Below are 11,028 nucleotides of genomic sequence, written 5' to 3'. Positions count from 1 at the left end.
CACCCAGGCCCCGGCTGCCGTAGGTGGTGGTGGTGGTGGGGGGGGTTCGGCCTCGACTGTGAGTCCGTGCGCATCATCTCATCTCATCCCATCGATAGGCGGGACCTAGAGGGGCGTTCCGGCCCCCCTGGACCAGCAGGGGCTTTATTCTAGAGTCACTGGCGCGTGGCTGCGCTTTTCTTCCGCGTTGGTAGGTGAAACCCCAGTGGCTTCATTGGCTCCTTGATTTAAACCACGCCCGGCTTTCTGCCCGCTTTGCTGTTGCTGCGGGGCCAGGCCGCCCAGCCCCGCACGTCCCAGCCCCGCTCGCAGGGAGCCCGGGGCCGCTGCTGCCTTTGTGTGGATGCGGCGCGTGTCCTCTCTTCTCTTCCAGAGATGGCTAACAGGGGCCCGAGCTACGGCTTAAGCCGAGAGGTGCAGGAGAAGATCGAGCAGAAGTATGACGCGGACCTGGAGAACAAGCTGGTGGACTGGATCATCCTGCAGTGCGCCGAGGACATAGAGCACCCGCCCCCCGGCCGAGCCCATTTTCAGAAATGGTTAATGGACGGGACGGTAAGGCCAGGGCGGTCTTGGTTGCTGGGGCGGCGGGCTGGGAAGCCCTCCAGGGCTTTCTCTTCCAACGCCAGGCTGCGGGAGGAGCTGCGGCTGCCAAGCTCTGTGTCTCGCGGGGTGGGCATGGGCATGCCTTTATTTCTCCAGGTTGAAGATCCGGACTCCCCGCACAATTCCCTAGCTGGCTTAGAGGATTCTCCACCCACCCGAGACGTGGCAGCTCCCTCTTAAGTTGTTGCCAAATTAGAAGCCTTTTTGCTTTTTTCCCCGTGGGAATAGAGATAAGGATTTCCCTTCGATTTCTCCAGCCTGTTGGCCCCTCAGCTCTGGGAGGATTATTCCTTCCCCTCGGGAATGGGTTAGTTACAAAGTACAACAAAGGAAGGAGTCAGGAGGACTAAGCACCTGGCCATCCTTCCCTTCCTCCCTGGAGCCCTGCAGCCTGGGGCTGCTGAATGTCTGTTGAAGGCATGGGTTCTCAAGAAACTGAAGGGAATCCTTATTTGAGAGCTGCTTTTCTGAGCAGAGGCTCTGGTGCATTTGGGGGTTGGGGACGGCTGATTCGCACCAGCCCATGTTTTCCCCAGGCTGTGATTTACTGTTATGTAACAGCTATTCCCCACTTCTGTTGGGTTGCCCAGGACTTGGGTTACGGGCATCTAGGAGGATGGTACCCGGTTCAGTTCTTTCATACATCATTGGCACATATGGGATGAATTATTGAAGGCTGATTCTGATCTGCCTTTTGATAGAAGATATAATATTAGATCCTATTATTAGACCTCCCTTCCCTCCCTTGAAAGTCTGCAATCACGGCCTCATCACCACACACTGTTCCCTATTTGTAAACATTCTTCCCGCACCCCCACCCTCCAGAGAAAGGAAGCCCGGAGCAAGGAGGGAAGGGGATTCCTAGGCTGCAGGCCCCACTGCAGTGGGGAGCAGCCCTGGGAGTGAGGCCACCTGGGTCTTTGGGATTTGGCGTGGGAACCTGGCCACCCAGCCCAGAGCCAGCGCCTTCCTAGGGCGCAAGACTTGCCTCTGCCCAAACCTGTAAGCTGCGCCCTGTAGGGCCTGGATTCACTTTTTGTCCGTGACGGGTAAATACAAGGGAAACATTGATTTTTGTCTCCCCTTTCTCCCTGCAGGTCCTGTGCAAGCTGATAAACAGTTTATACCCACCAGGACAGGAGCCCATTCCCAAGATCTCTGAGTCAAAGATGGCTTTTAAGCAGATGGAGCAAATCTCCCAGTTCCTGAAAGCTGCAGAGATCTACGGCGTCAGGACCACTGACATTTTTCAGACAGTGGATCTATGGGAAGGTAAACAGCCTTCGGGCCTTTGGGACTGCGCCCTCCGTCCTCTCCACTTTGCCCATCTCTTTGTGAAACCTGCTCGCCATGTTCTTCTCTGGGCCTGCGTGTGCCCCTGTGGGGGGGTGGGAGCTGGGGTGGGGGGCGTTATCCACCGTGACCCAAGGGCACTGTTAGCCTACCCCTTTGTGATATTCTATTGAAAAGGGTCTCCTCCTCTGAGGGAACGCACACCCTGAGGACATGGCAGGGACCTCAGCAAACTAGTGTGGAAAAGAGAGGACTCCGCCGAGAGGAAGCTAAAATGGTTACATGGATGTCTTTTATTCCTGCTACCCCTCCCACAACGTAACTCTTGCCGAACAAATGGTAGCTACTGGAGGAGAAGGGGGGTGGTAAGCCTGCTTCTGACTCACCAGCAGCAGGGCTTTCAGACAAAGCTGCCGGGCGCCGTTGTGTCATTCAATCTGAGAAATCACGAGCATCCCGACCTTTTACTAAACTATTGTCGGAGGGCTTGGGGACTCTACCTTCCAGATATGTAGTCCACTCAGAAAGTGGACACGTGATTTTTTCTTTCACATTTGTGACTTCACTTAAGACGTGTTATGAGGCATAAAAATCAAATCCCGTTTCTGGATGTATTTAACAATCCAGTGTTATTGGGGAAAATGATGTGACTGGAGATACTGCCCAAGAATTTGGGACCCATGGGCATAGGGCCTAGTGTGCCCCTCGAGCCCAAATGTGTGTGGCCCTCCGTGCAACTGTTTCACGTGAAGCCGGCCAGGCTCTGGAGATACAGAACAGCTCAAGCGGGCCTCTAGGCCTGCTCTGCTCCCTCATGCTCGCTGGCCCTGGCTGTTGTCAGTGGTCCAACCAATAGGACACCCAGGGAAGTGGCATTTCCAGTTTCCTTCACATTCGAGTTATTAAAGTCCTAAGACCCTGGTCAGGTTACTTGTGTTTTGCCATTACTGAGAAACTCAGATATCCAGTCCTTCGGGTCAGGCCATGGGACTTCGTGGATACTTACCTCCACATCCTCATGGATGCACAGTTGAGGCTTGGTTTTTGCTCTTTAGATCACAACTGGGATGATTTTCCCAGCTAATAAAGATAGCCACTGCTTATGGATAGTTTTCCATCTAGGAGGCATGGTGCAAGGACTTTACTGTGTAATGCCAATCAGTTCTCCTACAATTCTATGAGGTGTTATTAATTTTCCCATTTCATAGAAGACGATGCTGAGGCTTGCCCATAATTACTTGTTACATCGTATGGCCAGTAATTAGCAGCAGAGCCGGGGCTCAAACCTGAACTCTGATGCCGGAGAATAGGGCCTCGACTAGCGTGCCATGCCACGCTCTGACCAGGAGGCTGTCTCCTTCACCTACATCAGGAGCTGGGCTGTTGAGTCCTAACGGTGACTGAGGAGGATGAAGATGAGGAGGAGTCAGGGCTGTGTGGGACACAAGGATGGAGCCCCTGCACTAGGGGGTTCTTGTGAATAGAAGGGTGAGCCCCTCCCCAAGTACAGAAAGTACGAAGAGGATGAAAGTGGGAGATGGGGACCCCGAGAGTACTTTCCTGTCTTTACGTGACTGAGGCTATTCTATTTGCCTTTCCACGTTTATCAAAGACCACACAGGGAAACTTTATATCCCAGAGGTGCTGGCAGTGAAGAGGAGGGGTGGAGGGAGCAATGGTTCCTGATTGACAGAGCAGGGGGGGGTCTACACCACCTGCCCCAGCCCTGTATGTTCATACTTCTTAAGGGAAAGGGGGGGTCAAGAAGCAGGAATGAGACTGACTATGGTAGCCTGAGGTAGGGTAGTGGACAGGCGGGCTCCAGGCCGCGTTAATGCTCCTAGAAAACAGGAAACGAGGCAGACACCGAGGAGTCTCATCCCCGGGGTGGGGGGGATGTATGAAGCTTGAAAGGAAAAGAAGGGGACTCACTCCAAGGGTTTGTGACTGACCTGGTTTAGGTGGCCGTGGCTGGCAATAGAAAAGCGGATGCTTGGGGGTGCCCAAATGGCCTCTGGTGGACCCTCCATGGGAGACTGAGCACTGACGTTCAGGAAGAGTCTTTCTAAGCATTAGAGGGGATGCTCAGGATCACCGACTGAGGCTCAGGCCGGAGCTGGTTACCATACAGTGGGGCAAGTGGTGGGAAGGCGGGTGGCTTCGGGCAGAGGAGGGAGGGGCCGAGCGGGCCTGGAGCAAGGTCAGGGTGAGACCCGAGGGAGGAGGCTGGGTCCTTTCTGCCAGAGCCTGCTGTCACTCCTGTTTGGGGAGGAGCAAGCTAGAATCAAAGGGATGCCACCAGGCAGGGTTGGCATGTGTCTGCGTGCCTATGAGGGTGTACGTGTTTACATATACAGCTATTGAATTAGCCATTTGCTTAGCTTCCTGCCACACTGTCCCCACTGTGCTGACTGTGGTTTTCAGTTTATTGCCATTCACTCCCGATTCCACGCACTGTGGCTGTGGAGGCCGTGGCTGCCACTGGTCCAGTCCTCCTTGTCTGGGGACTTCTCTTCCTCCTCTGCAGGCATTTTATGCTCAACAGCTCTCTGCCCCCTGCCCCCCATCTTCCCTGCTTGGCACCTTCCCAGTAGCGGTCGGTTGCCCACGGCTGCCCAGTGACTCCATGTGGCTCTGATGTTGTGGATGAATAAAGCTGCAGGAGCCTCAGCTTGCCAAGTGCCTTCTCACTTAGGGTTCCATTTTTTTAGAGAGGCAGAGGCCCTGGATGGACCCATTGTCCTGAAGCCCCTTTTTAGATGCACAGTGAAATGTTTGCAGTGGACTTGGGAGCTACCAGAATAAACGGTTCAGGGCTTTGAAAAGGAACCCAGAGCTAAATGGCCCAGAAAACAACCCAACCACAGGGATATTAGAGACAAAGCTACTGAAGTTCCCCTGGGAGGAAGCTGGGGCCGAGCAGTCCCTCTCAGGGCTGGGGAAGAAGCGAGGGCCGAGGGCCGCTTAGAGGACTGGAGAAGTCCTTCTCTTGGAGGATGGAAGGTCAATGCCTGGAAGGTTCTGGCTTTGCCATGGGCGCCCGGAAGGGGTAGGAGTGGGGCTGTCTCAGCTGCCCGTGACTCAGGAGAGCATACCGGAGGTTCGGCATCTTTCCTGTGGAGAGAAAGTGGGCGGGAGAAAAGGGAGGAGCAGGAAAAGGAGGTGTGTGTGTTTGTGTGTGTGAGAGAGACAGAGACAGAATGAGAGAGAACACATAAGAGCTAGGGAATGTGTGGGTCAGAAAGACACAAAGAAAACTTACCCTGGAAGCTAGTAGAATGCAGATTTCTGAGACAAATTAGACTGCCTAGTTCACACCTCGACTCCACCACCTATCAGTTAACTTTTCTAAGCTTCGGTTTTCTCAACCGGAAGAACGGGTATTAGTGTCTATTTTATGGGCTTGAAATGGGGATGGAATGGGACGATGCCTCAGAAGTGCTTAGCATAGTGGTTGGCAATCATAGAGCGTAATGTATGGTGGCAGTGTGAAAATTACTGCTGTCATTCGCCTGTCCTGTCGTAGGACAAATGGACAATGAGGGTGGGGGGAGCAGGCTGGAAAGGCACATATTCTGTCTTGGAACAGATGGACTTCATGAATGGTTTCACACAGAAGCCAGTAGGGTTGCCTGGATGACATTTGCCCCCTGTCATGGGTGGTGTCTTCCCTGCATTGGCCATTCTCCAGCACGAAGGGACCAGCTTTGCACGCCCCCTTTTGACTTTTTTCTATCTCGTGGTCATTACCCTCTTGACGTCTTTCCCTGCAATATGTCGCTTTGCCAATTACAGACCCAGGAGATCTTGGTTCAGTGGAAGGAGCATGAGTTTGGAGTCAGGTAGATGGGTTAAAACTATTTAGCTACATCCCAGCTTCGTGAACTTGTTCAAGGGCTTGGCTTCTGAGAGCCTCGGTTTCCTTCTCTATAAGTAGGTCTAGTGCCTTCCTCAGAGGGTTCTTGTAAGGACTAAACGTGTACAATGCCTAGCACAACGCCTGGCTAGCAGACACCTAATAAATGTTGGCTTCTTTCCCCTACTACAAGCCTGCCAGCAACTAACCTTTTGTTTCCTTGGCATCACCACATGGTGAGCAAGCGTTAGGCAGGTAGAATTCTAGAATGCCAGAGTGGGCAAGACTCAAAGATCAGTCCAGTCTGATGACTTCTCTCAGTAGTCCTACTGACAGGGCTCCTGGACACATGGTTTCACCCTGCCTCCCTGTTCCCCTTCCGGGATGACTGGGAGTTAGGGGGGAGTGTGGTTCCCACCGGGGGTGGAGTACCTGGAAGGTCCAAATATATTCTCTGGGGAGGCGCCACTGTGGTGTCGCTCCTTAACAGCAAGAGCAAAGAAACATTTCACCCAACTTGAGAGACATTTTGGGATCTTGTGAGGTACCTGGAGTGACTTGAGTCACCACACATACCTGCTGCGTGCAGCCTCCTTTCCTGTCAGAGCAACCTCAAGCGCTGCCTGCTCGTGATCATGGTGGGCAGGTTTTTCACTCAGCAGCGGTTCCCAGCCTCCAGTGTACAGCAGAATCAGCCGGCAGGCTTAGGAAAACACAGCCCCAGAGCTTCTGAGGTATTAAATCTGGGGTAGGACCCGGGAATGTGCATTTCTTACCAAATCATAGGTAATGCTGCTTTGGCTGGTCTGGGAACCCCACTTTGAGAACCCCTGCCCGACAGAGTGTCTCCAGGAAGGCAAGCAACAAAAATTCATAAAACTCACAGAGCAAGCCCAATCTATTCTCTGACATTTCTCCTTTGACCGTAGCAATAGTTCCTCTACCTTGAGGAGAGAATTGGGGTCATGCCTAAGTTATTACTCAGGGAAAAAAGAAATGGTTCCAGAAAGATGAAAAAGGTCAGTATTCCAGAAGTAACAAAGATGAGTCAAGACTAATAAGAAAAAAAGGACTAAAGAAAAGACTAAAAAAAAAAAAAAAAGGAAGTAGCTCTGAAGCAAAGAGTTTGGGCTATAAATTGTAAAAAACTTTTAGTATTAAAAGTAGAGTGTCCAGTCTGACTTTACCTGCCCAAATGACCTTTCTCTGGTCTTTATTTCCCTTTTACCCTTCTGATTATTTTTTCTTCCCAAAGACATGCATAAGATATCATGAAAGCAACAACAACAAAAAAAATTCAAGAGAACAAAATCCCTGTTGAAGTATCCTTATGGTAGTAGCACTCATACTTTATGGGTATTAAGGATCCCTGGTGGTGGGACGCCTGGGTGGCTCAGTTAAGCATCCGACTCTTGATCTCAGCTCACGTCTTGGTCTCAGCTCAGGTCTTGATCTCAGCGGCCTGAGTTCAAGCCCTACATGGGGCTCCACGCTGGGCATGGAGCCTATCTACTTAAAAAAAAAAAAAAAAAGTCCCGGTTGTGGGGGCGGGGACCTGACAATACAGAACCCTTGGCCCCACCCCCCAGAGGTCATCATTTCATAGTTTGGTGCTTGGGGAAACACTGCCCCGTGATAATGCAGCAAAGAGGGCACACCCAGATGTCAAGACTCTCTGAGAAAAGGTCTGCCGGGTGAGACAAGGGAAGCTACCATACTACACCACTGTCTTGTTTCCCACAATTGCAAGTCTAATATTAGCCCCTCCCATAAGAGTCCAGGTCACCTTATCAAAATGCTGAGCTGTTCATGGACATTTGGCACCTCCTATTCCCTGTGTCACTTCCCATTTTAACGGCCAGTGGTCTCATTTTTAGGTCACCACCAAGGACTCAGCATCTAGAAAATTCCCAGCACTTTCCTCTAGTTGGTACTTCTTTCAGGACCGTTTTTCTTCTTTTTTTTTTTTTTCTTGGAAGAAAAGGCTTCAGCAGTGGTTTTCGAGCTGTCTTGCCAAAATATCTAGGGGTAGCTTTCAGGGAGCAAAGAGATTCCATGCTGCCAGGATTCTGAGCTGGCTCCCGACTTGGATCAGAGCCCTTCTAATTATTGACTTTACCATTTGATTTTGGGGAAGATAGCTCTGATGGGAGGAGTTATTGCTTAAGGAATATTACGTAGTAACTTACCATGTGCCAGACATTGCAATGTTTTTAAAAAGTGAAAAACCAAAGTGCTGGAGCAGTGGTGCCTATCCATCTGGCTATAGCAAAATCATCCCAAGAGATTGTTCCAGAATCTGAATTTTTAAGATTCTCAGATATTTCTGATGATCAGTCTAGTTTGAGGGTCATCATGTTTCTCAGACTTGCCTGATGGTGTAAATTACCTGGGGAGCTTGTTAAAAATATGAACTTCCAGGCCTCCCCCCAGGCCTGCTGAATCCGTCTCTCAGGGGAATGATGTCAAAATGCATATATATTTTTTTAAGATTTTTTTATTTATTTGTCAGAGACAGAGAGATTGAGCTCACAAGCTGGGGAGTAGCAAGCAGAGGGAGAAGCAGGCAAAGGGAGAAGCAGGCTGAGCTTCTCCCACTGAGCAGGGAGCCCGATGCGGGACTCGAACCCAGGACCCTGGGATCATGACCTGAGCTGAAGGCAGACCATTAACTGACTGAGCCACCAGCCATCCCAAAATTCATATTTTTGAAGAGATCTCCCCCACAGCGTCCCATAAATAGTCCAAGAGGCTTGGGAAACCTTGTTCTGAAGTGTCATGCTCTAGGCAGGTGGTGCCAAGATTCACAGATGCTCCGTAACCTCACTGCTCCTCTAGACATTGAGTATGTGACCCCCCATTACAGAAGTCAGCCTCTGCAAATGGCCCCCTCCCTCCAGCAGTCCATGCGGAATTCTGAACTGGTAAGAGCCAGGAGGCTAGAAAAAGGCCCTCATGCCATTCCATCAATCCGGGAGTCTGCTAGGGACGTCTGTTAGAAGGCTAACTAGACATGATAGGAAAGCAAGCTAGACAAGTTAGAGAGGCAGGTTTCTGCTCATAGTGTGACTCAGAATCTTGGCAATGATGAACTTGATTGGCATGCTGATGGGGGACTCTAGGCCCCAACTCTTCCTCCTGCTTTAACCTTATTTGGGTGGAGGCCTGGAGAAATTATTCCAGGCAAAAACTCTCAAAGACTTCACGGCCCTTGGGGCCCAAGGACCATGACCCGGTTTTGTCCCCCCCAGTGCGTTCCCTCTAGCCTGGCACTGAAGCAGCTACTGCCACTCCTTCGGATCATCTCTGATCACCAAGGAACGTGGCACCCCAGCCGGCCTGCCATGGGGACGGACCCCTGGGAGATGGTGGCCTGGTGGACTGTTTGTGGGCTTTGCATTTGGACACCTGAGCTAGAGCCAGGCTCTGGTTTACTTGCTGAGGGACTCTGGGCACGCTCATTAACCTCCCTGAATGAGTGTTCCCATCCCTCCACTGCAGGCAATAATATCAGTTCCACTGGGTTGATGTCATGTATAATAAAGTGTCTAGCCTCTAATTTATATCAAATCTCTTGCCTTGGGACCTTTCCTAAGAAAACTTCTCCAACGTGTTCCGGTCAAAAACACCCCCTTCCCTAGCTTCTTCTGCCCCTGATTGTGTTGTGGCTCCCTTTCCCACTCTCCAGGATGAGGATGGGCGGGTTCCTGGCTCTCTTGCCCCCAGCGTTGTCCCCTCCTCCTGCCTGGGTCCATGCGGTATGCGCAGCAGCCAGCCTTGTACCCGCGGCTGACTTGCTGGGCGCCCCCAGACCCCGCGCTTACCAGACTCGCTCCTGCCAACCAGCAGAAATAGACTTCCCGAGTGCTCCTTGTACAGAGCAGAGCTGAGTGGCGTATTCGAACCTTCCTAAACCTCCCTGTGCTTCCTCATTGTTCTAGGCTCTCTTTAATGCCTCACTACTTAAGAGCAGACCCTCTCCCTTTCTCTTTCCAGAGTGAGCCTTCAGAATATCATCACTACAGCTCTATTCCACCGCCCCCCCCCCAAAGGAGCGCTTTACACGGTGACAATTACAGAAAAGCTTTTTATCTATGGAGAGAAGTCATTCTCACAACCACCTCTGGGCTTGCTCTTGCATCTCACTATTCCTGAGCCCTCCTCCGCCATCTGCTGCCCACACACTCTGACCTGCCCCCCCCCCCGGCTGCTCCTTGCACCTGGGGACTCTCCTCTGACGTCCCTGCCTCCCGCAGCTGCCTGCCAACCGCACCTGGCCTCAGGACCCCGGAAATCGCCCTGTGGTTCATGGGGTGGAGAAAAAAAGTGAGGGAAGGGGGATCTGCTGTCTCTCTCTCTCCTCGTTGAATAGATGAACTGGACTTCCTCTGTGGGCCTTAATGGTTTAGTTCATCAGCGTTCTACTCCGGGCTTGCTTTCCATCTGCCTTTCTCCTGTAATTCTGTATTCCCCAGTGACCGAGCTGCAACAGCCCGGCTGGAAAGACCACAGATGGCTTTTTTTTTTTTTTTTTTTAAGATTTATTATTTGAGAGCGAGAGCACGCATGAATGGAGGGAGGAGCGGAGGGAGAGAATCTCAAGCACTGACTGAGCCCCCCCCAGGCGCCCCCAAAGAGGGCTTTTTGTATTGGCCGTTAGCTTTCTTGGTTTCTAACCCTGTGCCTTGAGCTTTGCTCTTCCCACTTGTGCCCTGCATGGATCTGGTTCTAAGTCAGGGAGAACGGCACAGGGGCGTCTTTCCTAGTCCAGGGCCTGGCAGTCAGACGCAAGGGAGGAGAGGAGAGGAGATGGGAGGAACAGGCTGACTGGTAGGCAGTCAGACGCAAGGGAGGAGAGGAGAAGAGATGGGAGGAACAGGCTGACTGGTAGGGTCCAATGGCCTTCTCTGAGGGTTCAGGGTCACTGGGCCCCTCAGGTAACAGTGGTTCCCCCTCCCACTATGGAAGGGGCACACCACACACACATGGACACACACACCCCACAAACCAGCTATTTTTTATCTCCATTTAGCTCCTTCCAAGCTACACAAAATAAAGGGCCTCTCATTTGTGTCGCATTGAGCGCTTTCTGTGTTGATTTGCTTTCCTTCATGTGCACGTCTCCAGCCCAGAGAGCCAAGTGAGTACTCAGTTGGATGCACAATGGGTGATTTTAGACCCTTTTAACCCAGAGGAAGTAAAAGAGAGGAGCCAGCTGCGGTTTGGTGCATTTAAGCCATCCAAAACAACTTCTTTCTAGTTTCCTTCTCCCC

General features: G+C 51.6%; 1 protein-coding gene across 1 annotated transcript in view; it reads left to right on the top strand.

Annotated features, from left to right (window-relative positions):
• Nucleotides 1-268: 268 nt before the first annotated feature.
• TAGLN3 (transgelin 3) overlaps nt 269-11,028 on the top strand; it is a 13,027-nt gene continuing 2,267 nt past the window's right edge. The window contains exons 1-2 of the mRNA XM_034990891.1: nt 269-555; nt 1,704-1,940. Coding sequence (XP_034846782.1) covers nt 376-555; nt 1,704-1,940 — 417 coding nt within the window. The 5' untranslated portion in view covers nt 269-375. The remainder of the gene's footprint in view (nt 556-1,703; nt 1,941-11,028) is intronic.

The sequence above is a fragment of the Mirounga leonina genome, unplaced genomic scaffold (genome assembly GCF_011800145.1).
Source record: "Mirounga leonina isolate KUSES-001 unplaced genomic scaffold, KU_Mleo_1.0 Mir_115, whole genome shotgun sequence".
NCBI lineage: Eukaryota > Metazoa > Chordata > Mammalia > Carnivora > Phocidae > Mirounga > Mirounga leonina.
Note: the sequence above shows the minus strand (reverse complement) of the source record. Positions and strands in the feature narration are given on the sequence as shown.